Genomic DNA, 20,419 nt, shown 5'->3' on the forward strand with positions numbered 1-20,419 from the left:
CTTGGACAGCATTACAAAGATCTAATTAGCGTCGGGTTTGTAATAGAGGAAAACAGTGATGTGAACTTGGATTTGCCAATCCCAGTATCCTCCTGTGGCAAAGACAATATGGACAAAACCACACGGCTAATCACAATTTGTTTGAGGATGTTTTTAGCAGGTGGAATAGCAATCTGATGAAACATTTACCCCGAATATGGCAATACACTCTTATCGTGTATATGCTGACAGTAACATGGGGGAATGCACACCTGCTTTGCCGAGTGGCTGCGAGGCTTGTGGGGTTTCTTTGTTGTGGTAACACAGCACGTGGTAAGGAGTTTGCTTCTCTGACACCCTTCACCATGAATGAAATCTTGAGGGATGGAAAGGTTTAATTCTTTTTGCACCAATTTGAGTCATCGATTAGCCCAGTAAACCTACTGGAATTATTGTAATGGCATAAGATAGAATCTACATTTAGTGACTGCAAATAAAAATAGTAAGGATAGGTTGCTCCATTAAAGGAAAAAACCATAGTTGAGCAAGGGAATCAGGCCATGGTGATGCATACATATGATTAGTTTAAAGATGCTACAGATGGCCCTCTATTTAGTAGAGTGGTTTGGTTTGGTGGTGTTTTGGTTTGGTTTTTTTTTAATCAACGGGTTTCATGAAATGGAACAAATAACAAAGCACAACAATTAATTGGTGCTCTGGAAGTAGGTATTACCTGTTACAGCTCATCCTATTGCCCCACATATGCAGCAGGAGGAAGCAGAAACACTGTTTACTAGGACGAGTTAAAAACCAGAAATACAATTATGTTTTGCTATGTAACAATCTATGCAGGAGGCACAGAAACAAACTGGTGTTTTCAATAATCAGGCCACTCAATGACAGCTTTTGCAATAATTTAAACCACCGTTCCCTTGGGTGTGCAATTACCAAAGTATTAATAACAAACAAAATACATCTTTCACCACAGTCAGGATGCAGAATGCTCTCTGCTTCCATTACCCTCAAAGAGAGCTGGGGATGTGTCCTCTGGATCTACTGTGCTCTTCCTCATTCTACACTTGACATCCTTGATAATTATCCCCGAGACAGAAGTGGCCTTCTAATACTTTTTAATGGGTATAAGTAATGCAAAGTTCCTGGTGTTTCATGCAGGTTAGTATGTTCTTAGGCCTTCCAATATACCAGGACATGAAACATATCTTGTGTTTCATCTAAAACTCTTCTTCAAAGCTGCACAGCAAACTTAGAGCAGTTCTCCTCTGTGACCCCTCTCTGGCCAGAAAGCACTTTGTAAATGCTTGCTGGCTTAAATGGAGCCACTCACACTCATCACAAGCAAGGCTTGGTGCAGTGTTTTGGCTACTGGGGTCTCACATCTGCAAATGTCTGATGAAATCTCCATCTGGAGAACAAAACAGTATTGTGTCCGACATGGAAAGGACAACGTTGCCTTTGTAAAGTCATTCATTTCTCTGTCCGTATGAGGACATTTCCAGATACTTTTGTTCTATTTACTTTCTAGTGGTAAAATTATTCGGAGACACCACCGAACTGGACTAGGATGAATTATAACACCTTGATCACATTTCAAAGATGGGTATTTTTAAGTGTTGTGCTTGACATTGCCGAGTCAAAGAAATGCAATTAGTAGAAGCACCACAGACCAGGCCCTCTGAAAAGTTTATTCTCCCAGTGGGGAAACAGGAAGGCCAATGGGTGTTTCAGAGCCTGCAAAATCCACCTCTGCTGCTGTCAGAGAGGGGCCCCGGTGAGCTGCAGAGTTTGCCCTCTCCCGGCAGTACCGAGTTGTGAGGTGGATCTCAGTGCCAATTGAGTTTCCCTACTTTAAAGCTGGATGCCGTTGAAGTCAGCAGCAGTGCATGGAATCAACTCATCTCTTAATGTGCAATTATGCACATTAAATATATGGCCCAAAACCTTGTGAAGAGTTTTGAATACAATCTCTTTGCCTGGAAAGGGCCTATTTCCAGCTGGCAGCTAAGGAAAGCAGCACTATGGGCAGGAGTCTCGCTGAGTTTCTCATTCTCTAGCTCCTATCACTGGCACCCCTGGCTCACGTGGAGGCGAAGAGGAATAAAAAAGCTCAGTCACGTTTTAGAGCTAAGAGGGGATAAGAGAGAAGAGTCCGGGGTCGTCGCCCCGCAGCCGCAGAGCCGCTCGGCTCCCGCAGCAGCCCCGCGTCGTGCTCCTGCGCCCGCGGGCCCGGCAGCCGCGGCCGCCTCCGCACCCCCCCTCGGGGGGAGGCCGGCGGGCGGGCGGGCGGGGCGGCGCAGGCTGATGATGTCAGCGGCGGGCGGGCAGCCATGGTGTGAGGGCAGTGATTGAGGCGGCCGGCCGGGCGCGGCGCGGCTCGGCACGGCGCAGTTCAGCTCAGCGGGGCTCGGCTCAGCCCGGCAGCATGTCGGGGCCGAGCGCCGTGTCAGACCCTCAGCACCCGGCGCGGCTGCTGCGGGCCCTCAGCTCCTTCCGCGAGGAGAGTCGCTTCTGCGATGCGCACCTGGTGCTGGAGGGGGAGGAGATCCCGGTGCAGAAGAACATCCTGGCGGCCGCCAGCCCCTACATCAGGTACGGCGCGGCCGCCGAGGCCCGGCCCGCAGCACTCCGCGCTCCCCGGGCTGCCGCTCGGCGGGAAGCCGCGCTCCCCGGGCCGGAGGGGGCCGTGGCGGTTACGTAAGGAGCGGGCCGGGCCGCTGCTGGGATCGGAGGAGTCGGGGGAGGGCGGCGGAGGGGGCGTCCGCCGCGGCGGGTCAGCTCGGGGCGAAGCGGGTCTGCGCCCTCCGGGATTCCCGGCCGGCCCCGGGGCGGAGAGCAGCGGCTCGGTCGGCTCCTTCCCGCTGCCCGGCCGCTGCCCGGCGCAGGTCCGTCCGAACGAGCGGTCATGCTCTCCGCATTACAAGCGGCAGCTTTTTCCGGGTGTGAAAAGGCTGCATAACCCACAGAGAAGGAAGAAAAGAAAAGAAAAAAATGCCCGAAACAAGTGCCACAGAGTGCCCGAGTAAACACGGGAACCAGACGAAGTAAGCTTTCCTCAACTGGGAGGGGAGTGTTGGCCAAGGGCAGCGGCCAGTGGTGCCCGTGCCTCAGTCCCTGCCGCTGTGCGGGCCTTGGGGAGCCGCGCTCGGCTGCGGCTGTGTGGAGGCCGGGGCGTCTGTCCCTCGGCTGCACCCAGGCAGCGCCTCAGCGGCCTCGTTTTTCTCCTTAATGTCTTTTAGCAAGACGGGGCTCCAGGTAGTGGTGATGATTATGGATTTTGAAGTACATCAGCTTTTAACTGGAATAAAAGAAATTGGTTTGTCTTCACATCCCTTGTTCCTTTGTGCCCTTAAAATATCTAAGAGCATAACTCGGAGGTTGCTAGGGGTGTTGAAGTCCAGCTGTGCCAGGAGAGCTGGCTGCTCTTGGCAGTGGATGTCAGCTGCATGTGCAGTTTGACAGTGGGTGTTGGGAGGACAAGCTGTTAGCACAGTCATGGTTTCTGAGGGCGCCTGTCAAACTGTTCATCCTGGACTATGTTTTCAGTGAAAGCTGTTTCATGAAAGGTCCAGCTGCAGCCATTGACAGCAGTTTGAATTTCTCTGTTGTGCACAGTGGTGATGAGTTCAATGACATCAAATAGAAAGAATATGCTCTCTGTAAGTTTTGTGTAGTACGTACCTATATGTCAGAGAGGGTAAACTAACATGCAAGCAGCCCATTCCCAAGGAGTTTTGAAGTCCTATTACTTGAAGGTAATGAAGGCCCTAATTTTGTCTTAGTAGGAGCAGACTTTCAATATAAGGCAGGCTTATCACAAGCCTGCAGCACACTTTTTGTGATTGATTGGCATTCCTTCCAGTTGTAGCTTCCTGTGAAGCTGTCATAAAATCTGCCTATTTACACTATGTGGAGATGGGGAAGCTGTGTGCCACTCTCCAAAAACATACAACCTGCTTTGGTGTCATGTTATCATCAGCTCTTAGGCAATATGGTGTTTTGGGTGACAACTGTAGTACAACTTTGACATTCTCAAGTACAAAATTTAGCTAAAAAGAAGTAGAATATGAAGTTAGGGATTAAATTCTAAGTGGCTGTTGACTGTGGACAAACTGAAAGAAACAGTTCTGTGTACTGGTTGAGCTAGAAGAGCTGAGACATAAAATGAAGTAAAGCTCACAGAGAAGAAAGATCTGCAAGAATTTACAAAAGAAAAGACACCATGAAGGCTGTGTACTAATAATTTCACCGTTTGTCTTGAAGCTGTTTTGGAAGACTGTAGAAAGACAAATCAAAGACGTGAGATTGAATTGAGACATTGATCCAAGACTCTTCAAATGCCTGAATGCTTTTCAGGTTGTTGGTCATGACATTTCAGATGACTGTATGCCATGCGTGATGTTATGGTTCAGAAGGATTACTCAAGGGAGAAAGAGGTCATGTTCTTAGAAAAACTGCTCTTCTACTGTAACAAGATGAGTTTACAGGAAACGTGCAATTTTCTACTGTGAAAAAGACTGGTTAATTAAAAGAGACCGTAAATTATTCTGTGGAGAAGTACCTTTTCATGGAATTTCATCTCTTAACTACTGCATTTTGTTCATCTCTGAAAAATGTACTGGGGAAACAGGAGTTAAGCATGTGTGAGGAGTAAGAGCACCAGATGGTATTAGCAACAAAACTTGTAGTCATTAGAGCTGTGGTTTTTTTAAACTCAGGATTGTTCAAGTTCAAATCACATGCAGGAACTCATTAGCTATGTGTGAAAGTAGGTTACATGCATTAATACATAAATAAGATTGAGTTGTTTTTGGGGGGTTTTATTAAGCTTACTCATCTTTTCTCCTCAAGTTTGCAAGACGTAAAGAACCAAAATACGTGCACTTAGTTCTTGTATGGCACATTAACAAACACATTTGTATTACATGCCTTTGCAGAGCCTTTTTTTTTTACCTGCTGCCTGTCTCTCTTCTTTTTATCACTCCAGGATCTCTCTCTTAGCCCAGATGATCTTCACATTGGGTAGAATTGGTCAGGTAGGTTGCCAATGTTGGAGCATTACGTTTCCAGCCAAAAGTAATGTTTCAGTGTTGCTCTTTGGAGATTAATTTTATCTCCAGCCTGTATGTGGCCTACGCAAGTCCTATTTATTTTGAATGTTGTTTTTTCTAATAAAATGGTTTCAATAGAAAGAGTTATTGCAGGAGACTCAAGAATTTTATGCCCTTGTATTATAAGGAAAGATGATTCCAAAGAATGCTCTGGTACCAGAGGCTGTTACGCTCTCCAAATGTGAATTGAATTTGGGTCGCTCTCATTTGAAAAATTCCAGTAGAAGACTCAGAAAAATCCATCAACTAATTCCAGAAGTAAAACTTGAAAGAAAAATGAGTGGATATGTGAAGCGTCCTCAGCAGTGGAAGTAGGAGTTGACGTGGTGTTTTCTCTATCTGTCTGTGTCATTGTGTATTGTGGCTGTGGGCAAGTTGGTGGGCGAGTTCAGAAGCTGTGTAGGGTTTGCATGAATGCTTAGTTTAGGGTGTGAGTAGGAAAATAAGTAGGCATGGACTTTCTGAGGGGGTGGTTGGGTGTGAAGGATTTGTGCAGCCACAGGGAGAGGAGCATTACCTGTTTTTTAGTTTTGCATGGAAGCTGTTTGGCTGAGTAGGACACTTGTAAATTACAGTGATGTGACTTCCCTCTAGTTAATTGGCAGCTGGATTCTCTATGCAGCTCAGAAATGGCAGCTTCAGCTGAGAGAGGAGAAAGATTTGAAGGGGATGCAGAAACATGCGGAAGTGTTACCTGGTGTCCTGGGTCGCATCTGCCTGTCTTGTCCACAGGCTTGCTTCTGCAAGTACAGGACAGAAAAAAGCCTCTTTGATGAATAAATTTTCAATCTGTGGGACCAGTAAGACTTTTTGTGGTAGCTTGATTCATAAGGTCCTGCCTCAACTGCTCAACCTCATGTTGCTGGTAACCTCTCAGAGGGCAGCGGTGTCTGGGGTAGTTTTGTGAATTCCTACAGAATTGCCTTCTATGTACAGGTTTATCTAATCCTCTGTGTGCCTCTGGAGTAAATCCTGTCATTTACAAAACACAGACGTCTTCCTGCATATCTCTATCATCCTGTGGTATGCTCCTGAGCCTGAGAGAAGGAGGATTCCTCAGGAAGAAGCTGCCATAGCCCAAAGTACGGTTTGGCTTAAAGTCATGTTGCAGTGTACCCCGGAGAAGTTAAATTTGAGCCAGGTTAGCGCTTGATTTTCTCTCCCATTGCACATGAGACAAAAGCCTGCACGTTTTTTAAATGTTTCTTTTGTCCTGGCAGTTGCACTGATGTATGTGCAATTCTATTGCCCTGGTTTAATTTATTTAGTTTGGGAGCCTGGTGTGAGTTATACTGGCATAAGAGTGTTGTGCTGGCATAAGAGTGCTCTTTCCAGAGTAAACCATACTTGCATTGGTAAGTTTGGCATAAGTTGCATATCTGCAAACCTTTTATAGGATAGATTTGGTCCAAGTATTCCTGGTATCCTCAGCAGTAGCAGCAGATGTTCTCATCCCAACAGATCTGTCACTGTCTGGCATGAGTCGTTCCCGGCCAGCTGAAACTTGCAACGCTTAATATTTTGCTAGCTTACTGTCTGCTTGCCTGTGTCACAGGGAGCATGAGGGAACCACCTTAACAAAGAGGATACTTAAGCTAAAATTCTTAGTTGAACATAATGTTGTTAGGCAGGGATTGTGCTGCTGTGTTGGAAATTACATGGAGCAATTTTTCTTATCTCAGCAATTTCTGTCTTTGGTTTTCACACATCTGTGTGAATGGATTACAGATGAGTGTCTATATACTGTTCCCCACAGCTTTTCTAACTTGGTAATGGACCAGTAGCCATACTTCCATTTTTCCAGGTGAGAATAGTCTAGATGAAGAAAAACAAAAATGTAGAATTAAGTTCACCTTATTTTGCATGTACTTGTACTGTGCTGCTTGTAAATGGGTTTTGGTCAGAAATAACCTGGCAGCATTTGCATCTTCTCACTTGTACTGGTCAACCTTCTGACATGCCTAAAACATTGCAGGCTTTGTAAAGTCCTTGCACAGCCACAAAACCACCACCTCTCTGACAGTGCTGGCACAGACTTCCATATAGATATGGTGGGACATCTCCCCCATCGCTGAGCTCCTGTCCTTTCCTCTGCCTGCAGGCACTTGCAGCATTTAGAGTTGTGAGGCTGTGAGAAGGCAGTCTGCTGAGACACAAGCCATGTGGAAGGGTGTCTGTGAGCATCCCTCAGTGCTGCTGTGAGCAGAGGGATGGGGTGTCTGTTCTGCAGTGCACTGAAAAGGTGCAACTTGGCAATTTTTGTTACACTTCTTAGACAATAAAAATTGTGAAGCAATGCAAGGTGGAAGCCAATGTGTGTCACTAGCTCCTGTTGCTGATTTCCTCATCCCTGTTTGGGTTTTATTGACATTTCTTAAGACCTTTTCTAGTATTTCAAAACTTTTTCTATTTAGGACTAGTACTGAAGTCCCAAATGCTAACAGCTGCTGTGCTCTCAAGTTGTGGTTTAGCCCAATTGTGCTGTGCTTGTACCCAGAGCTTGTTCCCTCTTCTCTAGGCATGCAGGGCAGCGGTGTCATAGCTGCTCCTTAAGGAAGGGCTCTCGAAAGCCATGTTTTTGAAGCTTCTTACAAGTAGTTTGTTTCTGTCAGTTTCCTGGGCAGTATACATGTTGCCTTGGCAGTAGGAAGTCGGGAGCAAATCAGGCCAGAATTTGTTTCCAGGTTTTTAAAGGTGTTTTTTAAATTAAAATAGTTGCTTGTCCATAAACTCTCTAGAGAAGTCCCTAAATGTGTATTATGTTTGGGAGAAGTTTGGGCAACAGTGATAAAGGTATGTTTCAAATGGGATTTAAAAGTCGCTATAGCAGGCTTGAATGGGGAGTTGCTAATTATATTCCTGCTCCAACAAGCCCCTAAAAATGGCCTGAAGGGAGGAAGCAATAAGGCTCTTACCCAGCTCGAAATAGTTAGAAAACATGGTTGGGTTGCTCCTACATGTCAAAGGGAGAACTGGAAATCAGAGCATCTTGTTTATACAGGAGAACTTGAGATGAAATTTCTTGTCCTTTCCTTGTATCTGGAGACAGGCAGTTCATCTGCATGCCTGATGTAAGAGGCGAGCTGGGGTGGAAGGAGGTGTGGCAGGATGGAAGCCGCTTGGGATGTCTGCGTCACATGCTCTGTAGGTTGCCTTTACACCTGCATTAATTGCCTTGTTTGGCAAAACTTGGATTACGGAAAGAACCTTTTTATTAGTAATTTTAAAACATGATCTGTGTCTGGAACAGGATTACTCTGAAAATGCTCCTGTCTAGAGAAAGATCTGGAGTTGATGAGTCTGGACTTAGTGATTTGTGGTTTGGTTTGAGTTTTTATGCTTTGAACCTGTTTTGTTTGCATTGGTCTCAGTTGCAGTTACAAAAGAAACTTCTTCCTCGTGTGGGCTGACAAATACGAAAAGTAACTAATGGCTTTCAAGAATTTGTTCTTCCCTGTTTATTCAGACCTCTTGTTTCACATATTGCACAAAGCTTTCTCTCTGTCCTAGTACTGAGTGCCAGTGTAGCCTTACTTACATTACGGGAAACAAAAACAAGACGGGAGACTCCCTTATGTGTATCTGTGCCACTGCTAAATATTTCCAGTCACTATTGTGGACAACTGTGAAATTGCTCATTTGCCTATCAAGGAAAGATATTCTCAATGCCATGTTGTTAGTGGCTGGTTTTGAACCTCATGCATGTCAGTATATATCTCGTGAACAACTTTAAGCTGCCTAGTACAGCTCTTGTTATTGTTTATGGATGCAAGTTGTAGACTCTTGGCTCTTCCTTCTTGTGCCTGTGAAACCCACCCTCCCAGTTCATTTTTCCTCTTGGTTGTGTCATCACTTTCTGTGATAGTCTTTTCAGATTTCTATTTTGCAGCTCCTGATGTGTCTGGAGTTCTGGTGCCTCCCTCGGTTGCATCCCCAAAGCAACCCAGTGCTTGTCCCATCTTCTAACTGCCCCACGATACTACTCATGTACTTCTAATTTTTTCCATTTGACTTTGTACTTAAGAGTGACTGTGAAAATCTTTCTCTGATGGTCATTTCTCCTCTGTGCTATAAGTGAGATATAAAAACCTCATTAAATCAGGCTTTCTCAGCAGGTTCATTGGGGTTTTCCAAGTAATGACTTTAGTAAGTCCGGTGATGTTTGCATTGCCAGAGATGTGCCACACAGCAGTGCATTTCTTAAATAAATTTAATGGTAAGTTTAACAGCATGGGCATGGTACTGTACTTGTTCCTTCTGAAAAGGCATTTTTAACAAGTTGAAAAACTGAGTTCATTTGAAAGAAAGATATTTTCAAGTAAGATTGTTTAGTACAGACTGGAAATCTCAGGAGTTGTGTCTCTAGTAAATGAACTTGAGTGTCCTGTGTAGCACAGAAACAGCATAAGTATGATTCAGATTCAGTTACTTAAGGAGCTGCTTTGAGTGCTCCATGTGAGCTGGCCTGCTGTCTCCAGAGGAACAGGGATCAGATATTTTTGTCACACAAAAAACCTCATTTTTCTAACTCTAATGGCAGGTATTTCTAATACGGGAAGATACATAATAGTTCTCTGCTGCACGTGAGAAGAGCCAAACAGCTGAGTGCTGCCCCAAGTCTGCTCAGCTGCACACACAGACCAGGCTGAGCTCCATGTCTTGCGGTGTACAGGAGCCCAGCAGCCAGCTCATCTGCATTGCTTATGTTTGACTTGTTTGGAAACTCATGTGGTACAGTTGGTTGGTTGTTTTCTAAGTTGGCTGAAAAAAACCCAAACAAACATCCAAGTAAAATTAAATGGCAGATACTTACTGCTGCTGAGAAGCTCCACAGGTCCATTCTTGGGGACTGTATTCAAGTGTGTGTTCTGTCTACTTAGGGCTAACTTGCATGTTTAGGCAAGATGTGCTGGTTGAGAGTAGATCTCCAATTTAGATTACAATCTAGCTGTGAATGAGCTCAGTGTAGTCAGAGTAACTTCATATATTCAGGGTAAACAAGCTCTTCATCAAGCAAAGCCCATGAGCCCTGGACATGTCCCCTGTGCTGCTGCTGAAGGAATTGCTTTGCTCTCTTTCATAGTAGGAGATGGGGAAGCCTTACCTTTTCTGCCTGACTTAAGCTTCCAACAGATGGGGGGAAAAAATGTTATTCCTAGCTACTGTTTCTCTTAAACCAAGGAAAGCCACTTCTGCAGGTTTTTGTGCTGAGCTGTTAGGTGGACTGCTTTGCCTTAGGACCTGGAGCTGCAGATAATCTGAAGACGAGAGATGTAGGAGAGGCCTAGCCAAAATCTTCTTGAGAGCTGGCACCCTTTGCAGGGTGTGGTGAAGAGTGTCTTTTATGTGTGGTGCTAAAGGCCAGGGTGCGACCTCAAAGAAAACCTTCTGATTTGGTTGTAAAATATCTTTTTGGAGGATGGCAGTGGGTGGAGTGAACTGCTGCATCATGTTTTTTTGTCTGACCTGTTTAATAATGCGATTATTAAGGTTTTTTTGCACGCAGAAAGACAAGCCTTAGTGGGAGAATATGTTGTAGGAATAAAGGCAGGCAAATGAAGAAGCTTCACCATTAAAATGGTCAATCCTAAGGAGGACTTAATTAGACTTAACATGGAAAGCTTGTACTTTAAAGACTCCAAGCTACATCAGGCAGCCCAGATCTGGAGAAGACTAAATTGACTTTATGTTTGCAGCAGAAGCAGAATTTTTTAAGTTTTCTCCTTACTGATGCAAAATCTCAAAGTACTTGCTTGTCATTTTTGGGACTGAGTCATCTTTGTGAGCATGTTTTAGGTTTGGTGCATGTCTTTGCTGGAAGCATTTGTTGGAGGTGTAACCTCATTTTAAAATGCTAATGCTCTCTGGAGTAGACTGAAACACTGCTGCAGGTAAAGGCTGTATCATCAAAACCTAGTTTTATTACTCTTTGGTTGGAAGAGTGGCTTTGCTACTCTAATACTAAGGTTTGCTAGTGTGGCAATATTGGCAAAGCTTGTGTAGGCTAGCCCTTATGGTTAATCTGGAGCAAAATCATTGATTTGGAAAGACAGCTCCTTTCACAAAGACAAGCATTTCCTTCTTGGCTCCTTTAGTTGGGTTCCTAACGCCCTACTCCAGCTTGGTAAGTAGGTCAGCAAACTGTTGTTTGCAGTGTGATGAGGGAGAGCAGGTAAAAGTTTTGTGTTGCAAAGCATCAAAACCAAAGCTCTGTCTTTTGTTTCCCATATTTTTTCCATTGTTTACTGTAAACATCATAAACCTGCTTGAGGTGAGTGTGGTCTACAGCATTCTCATTTACAAAGACTCAGTCTTTGCAGACAGATGTTTTCTTTACCTGTTTGAGATCCCAACAGACAAACACTCTACGGATTAAAGCATTCCAAGAGTTAGACTGTTGCTCTCTTATAATTTATGTCACTATTACAGAAACACATCAGTTATCTTTTTCAATTAAGGCAGAGGTTTTAAAGAGACATAATTCTGTGGGAATGTTTTTATGACTTGGGAAAGCGAGTGCTGTTGGTAGCAGCTGAATTCTTTAGTTTGATTTTCCTTTTTTTTTTGGGGTTGGGTTTTTAAAAATTATTATTTCCCCTACTGTAAACTGTAAAAGGTTGGAAAACCAAAGTTTTAAGATGCATTGACCCTTTCTCAGTGTGCTTCTTATGTATGCTAACTGCCCTACAACTGGGCTGTCACAGGGACTGGTTGTGAGGTTGGATGTGTGATGGTGTGGTTTTCTTTTTTGACTCTTAAAAATGAGAAGTAAGTTGGAAGATCCATCTTAATTTTAACAAGAACTGCTAGTAGTCTTAAATATATCTGTTAAGTTGGGTTTTTGTGTGTTTGTTTTTTAAATACCTACATCTGGTCTGTGCTGTTAGATATGAATTGTGACTCCCAGCAATGTCAACATTTGTTCTTAAGCTCTTGTCTTCCTTCTAACGATTTACCTTGCTTTTATTGTTGCTTCCATATACAGAAGAGGTACTGGATTTTTTTCCCTCATTCTGCCTTATGCAGTGTCATTTGAGATGAGTCATTAGGATTCTGTTCCTTAAGTAAAGTGGAAGAGCAGAGTCTAAATTTGTCACACAGATACAAAACATCAAAACACAACATCAACCCAGTTGTTCTTACGCCACTTGCTTCAGGTGTGCCATGCAGTTTTCCTAACATCCACCCCAGCCTCGTGTAGGTGGTCATGTATTTATACAACACTGTGTTACTGGAAGAAATTTCAGCTTTCAGTGATGAGCTTCTTAATTTAAAAATGGAAACCATTGTTTTAAAACATTTATGGAGTCAAGCTACTCGAAATTAAGTTACTTAAGAAAACAGGATGAAGAAGTTGCCTTGTTTTGTTTCCCAAGCTCTGTATGCATCCCAGCTGTACTCTGCTCCCAGCTAATGGGTTTTCTGTTGGCTCTAGAGGCTATTTCCTTCTAAATCTTGATGTTCTGGTCTTTCATCTGAGCTAAGGAAGATGGAGGCAGCCTTTTGTGCTGTGGCTTGGCAGCTTAGAGTGCTTTTAAAGTAATTAGAAATGTTGTCCTGAGTGGGATGCTCTCACATGCATGTGTTAGAAGCAGCTGTGCTGCAGCTGGGTACACATCTGCACCTTAGGTTGCTGACTGCCACTTCCAGCTTTCAGCCACACAAAGTCATAGGCTGAGTGAATCACCATGGGGAAGAGCATGGTGGAAAGAAAGGATCTTCCTTCCCGGGATACTGACAGATTGGAAAACCTCTACTCTGCTTAAGCATAGCCATAAATATTTTTCCTACAGTGAAGTTTGATAGAAAACCAGGGTTAGATGTTTCACTACATGCTGTATGCTCTGTTTTTTCTGAACTAGAAACAAATGTGTTTTGAAACTTTCTCCAGGTTGCGTGTGTAATGACAAAGATGCTCAGTTTGGCAGGTTGTGGGTGCAGGTAACAGCTGATGCTGGGTGATGCAAGAGGAAGCATGGCTCCTTGCCCTTCACTTACAAGACTCTCCTGCTTTTCTCCTCCTTCAGCTTCCTTTCCACATTAGACTCACAATTTTTACCTTAACCTTTTCCGGCCTCAAACCTGGCTACATACCCTTGCATCCTTTTTTTTTCCTCCCCTTTTCCCAACAGCCAGTAGCTGTTCTGCAGTACTTGACATAAGTGAAAAGGACCACCTCCGTCTGCCACTTGAGAATGGTTCTCGTGTCATAGCTCAGGAATCTCTGTACCAAAATAAGTAATACAGTAGTTTATTAACTAACAAATGAGAGTTGTGTGACAGATGGGTAGCAACTGCTTCTCGGGCCAGATAATAGGAATAAAGCTTGTCTGGAGTGGGATGCATTTGCCTGCATATGAGTATCTGTGACTTTGAAATAAATTGATTCGTTCTCAGGGTTGTTTTTCTGTTTTGAGTTTGAGTTTTGGGCTTGCATCAGTGGCTGGGTTGTTTCTTTACAGGTTAACAACTGTTGATGCCTCAAAAAGTACATAGTAATTAGAACATCTAGCCTGATAAGACCCAAAAACTCTGAACAACACTTTCTCGTTACCAGGAGGTGTCGGTGTAAAGTCCATGCAATGAGATGATTTAGCTTGGGTGTGTACAGGTGATGCTGAGATGAAAGTTAGTGATAAGTAGCACGAGTCTTTTCCTTAATCACCCCATTAGTGCTGCATGCAACATGTTTATCATATGTCTTGTGTCTCTTAAGCCCCACAATGTGTTGGACTACCGAGGTTCTGTGCAGATATTCCTGTGTATTTGACCAGAGCAGCTACTCACAGGTACCTGATATGTATAAGATCCAGATACCAGCTGACCATATCTTTTCTCTGGTGAAGGAAGCCAGATGCTTCAAACCTTGATATATTTTGTGTTAAATTAGAAGAAAAGAGTTTCATCCCAGAAGACAAGACATAGCTTTCGTTACAAACCAGGAAACAGAAAACTTGAGTTGGCAGAATTAAGATTGAGATAGTTTGAATAGACTTGAAAATGTGCTCAAAGAAGCCTTGGCACTGTGTTAGAGTTTGAAAATGAACGTTACTCTGTGTATGTATGGTCTTTCATTCATTTGGAGCTCTTGGGAATGAAAAACACACGTTCTATGTGGGCAAGGATGGCATGAGTTGAAATACATGTTGTATGGTGTTGCTTGAGGTGTGTGTTCAGTTTAGAGAAGTTGCAAATCAATGTCTGCTGTTGCAGCATGAGCTTTATTGGAAGCCATGTAGACTGTTTTAGAGAAGAGGCTTATTTTTTTCTAATCTCCTTTCTGATGTTAGGAAATGAACAATTTCCTAATCCATGATATATTGTTGTTTATGTGATAGCTTTGCTAGGTGCTGTACAAGCACAGAGTGAAGCAGCTTAGCTTCAGACTTCCTACAGGCATAGGGATGCATCAGAGTAGCATTATCTCCCATGGTGTTCTGCTCACTGGTAATAGGTCTCTTGCAGCCTAAAAAAAAAACAATACAAAGACAAGACCACAAGTGTGATTAACTGCAGGGCTGAAGTTACTGCCTCCATTCGTGCTTAGTTCCTTAGAATCATAGAATCATTATGGTTGGAAAAGATCTTAAGGTCATCGAGTCCAACCACTAACCTCACACTACCAAGCCCATCACTAAACTAAACCATATCCTTCAGTACCTCATCTGTGTGTCTTTTGGATATCTCCAGGGTTGGTGACTTCTCCACCTCCCTGGGCAGCCAGTTCCAATGCTTAACAACCCTCAGTGAAGAAGTTCTTCCTAATGTCCAATCTGAACCTCCTGTGGTGCAATTTGAGGCCATTTCCTCTGTCCTGTCATTCATTACTGAGAGAAGAGATCAACTACAACCTCCTGTCAGGTTGTAAAGAGTGATCATACCTCTTCTCAGTTAAACATCCCCAGCTCCTTCAGCTACTTTCCGTAAGACCTGTTCTCCAGACGCTTCACCAGCTTTGTTGCCCGTCTCTGGACACACTCCAGCCCCTCAGTGTCTCTCTTGTAGTGAGGGGCCCAACACTGAACACAGCATTCGAGATGCAGCCTCACCAATGCCAAGTACAGTGGGAGAATCACTGCCCTGGGCCTGCTGGTCACACTATTTCTGTTACAAGCCAGGATGCCATTGGCCGCCTTGGCCACCTTGGGCACACTGCATCATCAGCTGCTGTTGATCAACACCCACAGGTCCTTTTCCTCTGTGCAGCTCTCCAGCCACTCTTGGAATAGAAAGAGTTCAGGTTGGTTAGGCAGGACCTGCCTTTTGCAAAGAGATGCTCACTGGGCCTGAACCCTTGACTGTCCTGTATGTGCCTCACAGTGGCACATCCTTATAGACTTAGGATTTTATTTTGTGTGAGTTATATCTTTGTGAGGAAATATTGTAAGTGAAGCAGAATCTGTCCTTAGTGAAGTTCTATTTATGCATTTACTCGGTATACATGTGGACAGCAGAAGATTACAAGAAACTGGACAATTCCAGCTTAGCAAAGCCACAGCTTTTCCTATTAAGAAGCTGAAATAAGAATATATTGAAGTGAATATAAAAATGTATTTAAGGCTTTTAATGTGTCATGATATAGATATCTAGATATGCACAGAGGTAGTGAAACAGGTTTTGTGGTCTCTATATAATATGTTCTTCATTGCCTAAGCATGTAAAAGGTGTTCAGAAAGATCTTTTATTGGCTGGTTTCACTAGACTGATGGACACTGATGCCTTTTGAACACTTTTAAGTTGTCCTTCCTGGAAAAAAGTGTTTGTACTAACAGCCAGTGGAAAGCAAAGCTGTCTGCCTTATTATTATTGTTTCCCCATCTCTTCCCCTGGTTCCTCTCTTATTTTGTTCAAAAGCACATCAAACTGCTCCTGGTATTTTTAAAGAAGTTGCTCATAAGTGAAGTGTTGTCTGATGTCAGTGAATATTTAAAGCTCAGCTGAGCAGCACATGGGCTGTTTCCTAGAACTGTGACACAATTTAGTTACAGCCAGCCATAGCATTAGGCTGATAACATCATAAACTACACAAAATGGTAATGCAAGCCAAATATTTCTTCTGTCAGTGTATATTCTGATCACATCTGCCCACTGAAATTACTTTTTGTCCCAGTAAAATGATGTTGCTGTGTTTGGGGGTGTTTTTCCACTTTTATCAAAGCAAAATCTTGTTTCAGCAGAGCTGCTGTTCTGTTTGAAGTTCTGAGTGAAGTTTTTGAATGCTTGTGATGAGTGAACTTGGGGGAGGGGGAAATGTTTGTCTCTGATGCCATGGGTAGTTCACAGGGCTTAATGTATTGTTTGGTTTGGAAATGGGATGAACAGTGTTAGAGACATTTGTGCATCCTTTTCATACTAATTCAAGAGAGACAAATTTCAAATCATATTGCAGGAGTTTAACATCTCTGTTAGAACTAAGTGATCCATAGTTACCATTTGTTTCTTCAGCAAACAGGGCAAGTAATGACTGGGTCATGACCCTCTTTTTTTTTTTTTCCCCTTTTTTCTCTTCTCAGAACAAAATTGAATTATAATCCTCCAAAGGATGATGGCTCAACATACAAGATCGAACTGGAAGGGATATCTGTTGATATCATGAAAGAAATACTAGATTACATCTTCAGCGGGCAGGTATGGTATTAAAAAACACTAGCTGGAAGTTGAATTATTTGGCAAAATAACCTGGGTTTTAACAGTACTTTCCTGTAAGATAAACTTACAAAGGTTTAAAGCTTTGTGATAAAACTTGCATGAAGTGGTGTGTCACACTGGGGCTGTGCATGGGAAGTAGAGGCAGTAGACTCTGCAGGCTCTGCTCTTCTTGTGCTGAGTGGGGGCTCTTTTAGGGTCATATCAAATTATTGTATTAAAATGTGGGGCTACCTTCAGTAACCTGCTTTAAAACATGCAGTCTTAAGACTGTGAAACAGATCTGGATTGATAGTAATAGAGCTTGAGACCCCACCACTGTACATGATCATGTATCAGGCACCCTTTCTTCCTGACCCTCAGGCCCCCCTCTTGGCCAGCATGCCCCTTCAGGTCTTTGTGCCGGTAGCCTTAGAGGGAGCTCAAGTTGATATGTCCAGTTCATTTGGAACCAGATGGACATTACTGAATGAGTTTAACATTCAGCAGAAAAAGAAATGGCAGATGTGGCTTGAAATTCTCTTCAGGACGTGCATTGTACAAACCAGTTTTTAATTACAGCAAAATTAATTCTAGGCTCTAAGATTAAATGAGCAATTTCATGGTTCCTTCAGGCACAAAATTCTGCTTGGCACCTTCTGTCAAGCAAAAGCTTTTCCATCCATGTGTTAATTTATAAGTGTGAGGTAGCCATATTAATTTTTTGGTAATTTTCACACTGGCTTTACTATTCCTCTTTTCAGCCACTGAGAATGAGTGTAATAAATGCAGACATGTCATGAAACAAATGAGTGATAGTAGCTATAACTTCTAAATTAATTCTTGCAGATCAGGCTAAATGAAGAAACTATCCAAGATGTGGTACAGGCAGCTGATCTCCTGCTGCTTACAGACTTAAAAACTCTCTGCTGTGAGTTTTTAGAAGGTTGCATAGCTGCTGAGAACTGTATTGGTATTCGGGACTTTGCACTGCACTATTGTTTGCATCATGTTCACTACCTTGCCTCAGAGTATCTGGAAACTCACTTTCGAGATGTCAGCAGCACAGAGGAATTCTTGGAACTGACTCCTCAAAAACTGAAAGAAGTGCTCTCCATGGAAAAGCTCAATGTTGGAAATGAAAGATACGTCTTTGAAGCGGTGATTAGGTGGATTTCTCATGATTCAGAATCAAGAAAGGTCAGGACATCTGAATGTTTATGTTTTGAATGGGATCCAAAGTATTGTGTTGAATTTAATTGGTGGGAGCTTAAAATGGATACAGTTGTTTCTGGGCTAACCTTGCTTTTATAGAGTTAGTTGAATTTTGGCTGAAATGCAAACAGCAGTGTTGCAGTAAAAGGGTGAAAGCTGATGTATCATCTGCTCTCTGTATTATTCAATAGATATTAAGGAAAGGATGTACTTTTTTGGAATTTGATAATGTAATCTAGTAGAGAGAGAAAGCAGGTGACACATTTGGAGTGGAACTTTGAAGACTGGATGCATTTCTTAATAACATGTTGTAGATGTTGTTGTTATTACTTCCAAATATCAAAAATACTCTGCACAGAAGCCATCTGTATGTACAAGTGCCTTAGTGCTGTTCTATGACTCTAGGAGGATTTTCTGGCAAATCTCTCTGTCTGTAGGTTCACATGAAGGATGTCATGTCAGCAGTGTGGGTTTCGGGCTTGGATGCCGGGTATTTACGTGAGCAGATGATGAGCGAACCACTGGTACGGGAGATTGTCAAGGAATGCAACAATATTCCCCTCACACCACCCCAGCAGGGAGAGGCAATGCTGGCCTCCTTCAAGCCCCGGGGCTACTCCGAGTGTATAGTCACTGTTGGTGGAGAAGAACGAGTGTAAGTATGAAGGGGCATCACAGGTCATCACAGCTAGTGAAAATACAAGTGTGTAGAATTCATGACACATCTGAAAACAGAGTGTGGAGAGAATGCATGTGCTTGTTGGGCTCTGCCATTGGAGTTGGTCAGACACACCTAAAATACCTCTGTGAATGAATCAGCAATCAATAGTTACTTTGTGATGATTTTCTGACACACAACATGCAATAGAGCAGGACACGTTCTTTGTTTGCTAAGTTCTGGCTGGTTTGGTGTTTTTTAACTGAATGCGCTTTAGTCAATATAAGCACAGAAAGTTGGAGAAACACTGTTCTAATGATTTGACAGCTTCTAGTACAGATCTTAAAAATAATGAATGCATGCTTTAACTGGTTTGATTATAAGCTGGTTTGAGCTGTGGCTCAAAAAAAGTCATTATTGATGCATCTAAGATGCCAGGTGAAAATTCCTGTTCCACACAACAACCCCTTTCTTGTCTTGAGTACCCCCTGCAGTGGAGGGGAGGCCTTTGTCCTGTTTAAACAAGTGTAGCACACCTCTGTAAAGAGCAAATAGTAATAAAATACTGAAATGATATTTTGCACATGAGTTTGTGGATTGCTTTACTCAGACATTACTGATACTCCCTGTCAGTTCTCTTCAGTTTGTTCAAACTTCTTCCACAGAAAATGTTATGGGCAGATACAGTACGATTGAAGTGCATCTACAAAGAACTCAGTTTACACGTTTGTTTTGGGGCCTTTCTCCTTACTAGGGAAATGCCACGCTTCAGGAATGTATATTAGAACATGAACAAGTGAGCTTTGGACACAAGTTGTTAACAGTGAACTCGTAAAACTCTGTCTTGTCTTTCTGTTTTTGTTTGTTCCCTCCCCACCCTGTGTTCAGATCACGGAAACCAACCTCAGTGATGCGGTGTATGTGTCCTCTTTATGATCCCAATAGACAGCTCTGGATTGAACTTGCTCCTATGAGTATTCCAAGGATCAATCATGGAGTATTGTCAGCAGGTAAAGGGGAACTTTGTATTTGTAAAGTCAATATGATGAAAACTTACCAGTGCCTCAAAAGCTGAGATACAGCTTATAATCATATTTTTTTCTTCAAGATTGACTGCACTGGGGTTATTTCATGCTTCCCCTTTGTCTGCCCAAAACGTTACTTGATTCTGTGAAAATCCCTGTCATCCGAGTGTCTTAAAGTCACAATTCCTGCAACAGTTTGTGGGAATCTGCTACGTCTGTCTCTCCAGGAGTATTTCATGTTTTAAGTAAATTCTAGTTGCTGCATCACTGAATATGTTGAAGAGTATCTGCAGGGGTAGGTTTGAGTCCAGACAGAAGTATGTGCTTTACCTTCCCTGGTCCAGAGTTTGACCTGTGGTGACTGGTCTGAATCTCTTAGTGAATTCCAGGATACAGCTCACTATTCACATTATCTTGCTCAGTGTACAGGTGTGAGTCCTCTTTTTAAGATGCTGTTATATTTTGTTTTACAGAGGGATTTTTATTTGTGCTTGGTGGTCAGGATGAAAACAAGGGCACACTAAGCTCTGGAGAGAAATACGATCCAGACACGAATTCCTGGAGTTCCTTACCACCAATGAATGAGGCAAGATCACTATCTAACTGTGGGGATTTAAGTTTTTACTTTGGCAAAGTGTTCCTTTTCTTCTGCAAAATTTTATTCTGCATCTCCAGTCACTTGCATCTTACACACTCAAAGTCATACTACAGACTGACTTCTGTTTATATCCTGTTGTTATGCTTGTGGTCTGACACTGGCTACTGGATCTGGAAAAAACTAAACAGTTAGT

General features: G+C 43.0%; 1 protein-coding gene across 1 annotated transcript in view; it reads left to right on the forward strand.

Moving 5' to 3' along the window:
• Positions 1-2,349: 2,349 nt before the first annotated feature.
• GAN (gigaxonin) overlaps positions 2,350-20,419 on the forward strand; it is a 42,164-nt gene continuing 24,094 nt past the window's right edge. The window contains exons 1-6 of the mRNA XM_062007321.1: positions 2,350-2,586; positions 16,619-16,733; positions 17,580-17,930; positions 18,383-18,600; positions 19,492-19,613; positions 20,102-20,214. Coding sequence (XP_061863305.1) covers positions 2,420-2,586; positions 16,619-16,733; positions 17,580-17,930; positions 18,383-18,600; positions 19,492-19,613; positions 20,102-20,214 — 1,086 coding nt within the window. The 5' untranslated portion in view covers positions 2,350-2,419. The remainder of the gene's footprint in view (positions 2,587-16,618; positions 16,734-17,579; positions 17,931-18,382; positions 18,601-19,491; positions 19,614-20,101; positions 20,215-20,419) is intronic.

This window comes from Colius striatus, chromosome 14 (assembly GCF_028858725.1).
Source record: "Colius striatus isolate bColStr4 chromosome 14, bColStr4.1.hap1, whole genome shotgun sequence".
Lineage (NCBI taxonomy): Eukaryota > Metazoa > Chordata > Aves > Coliiformes > Coliidae > Colius > Colius striatus.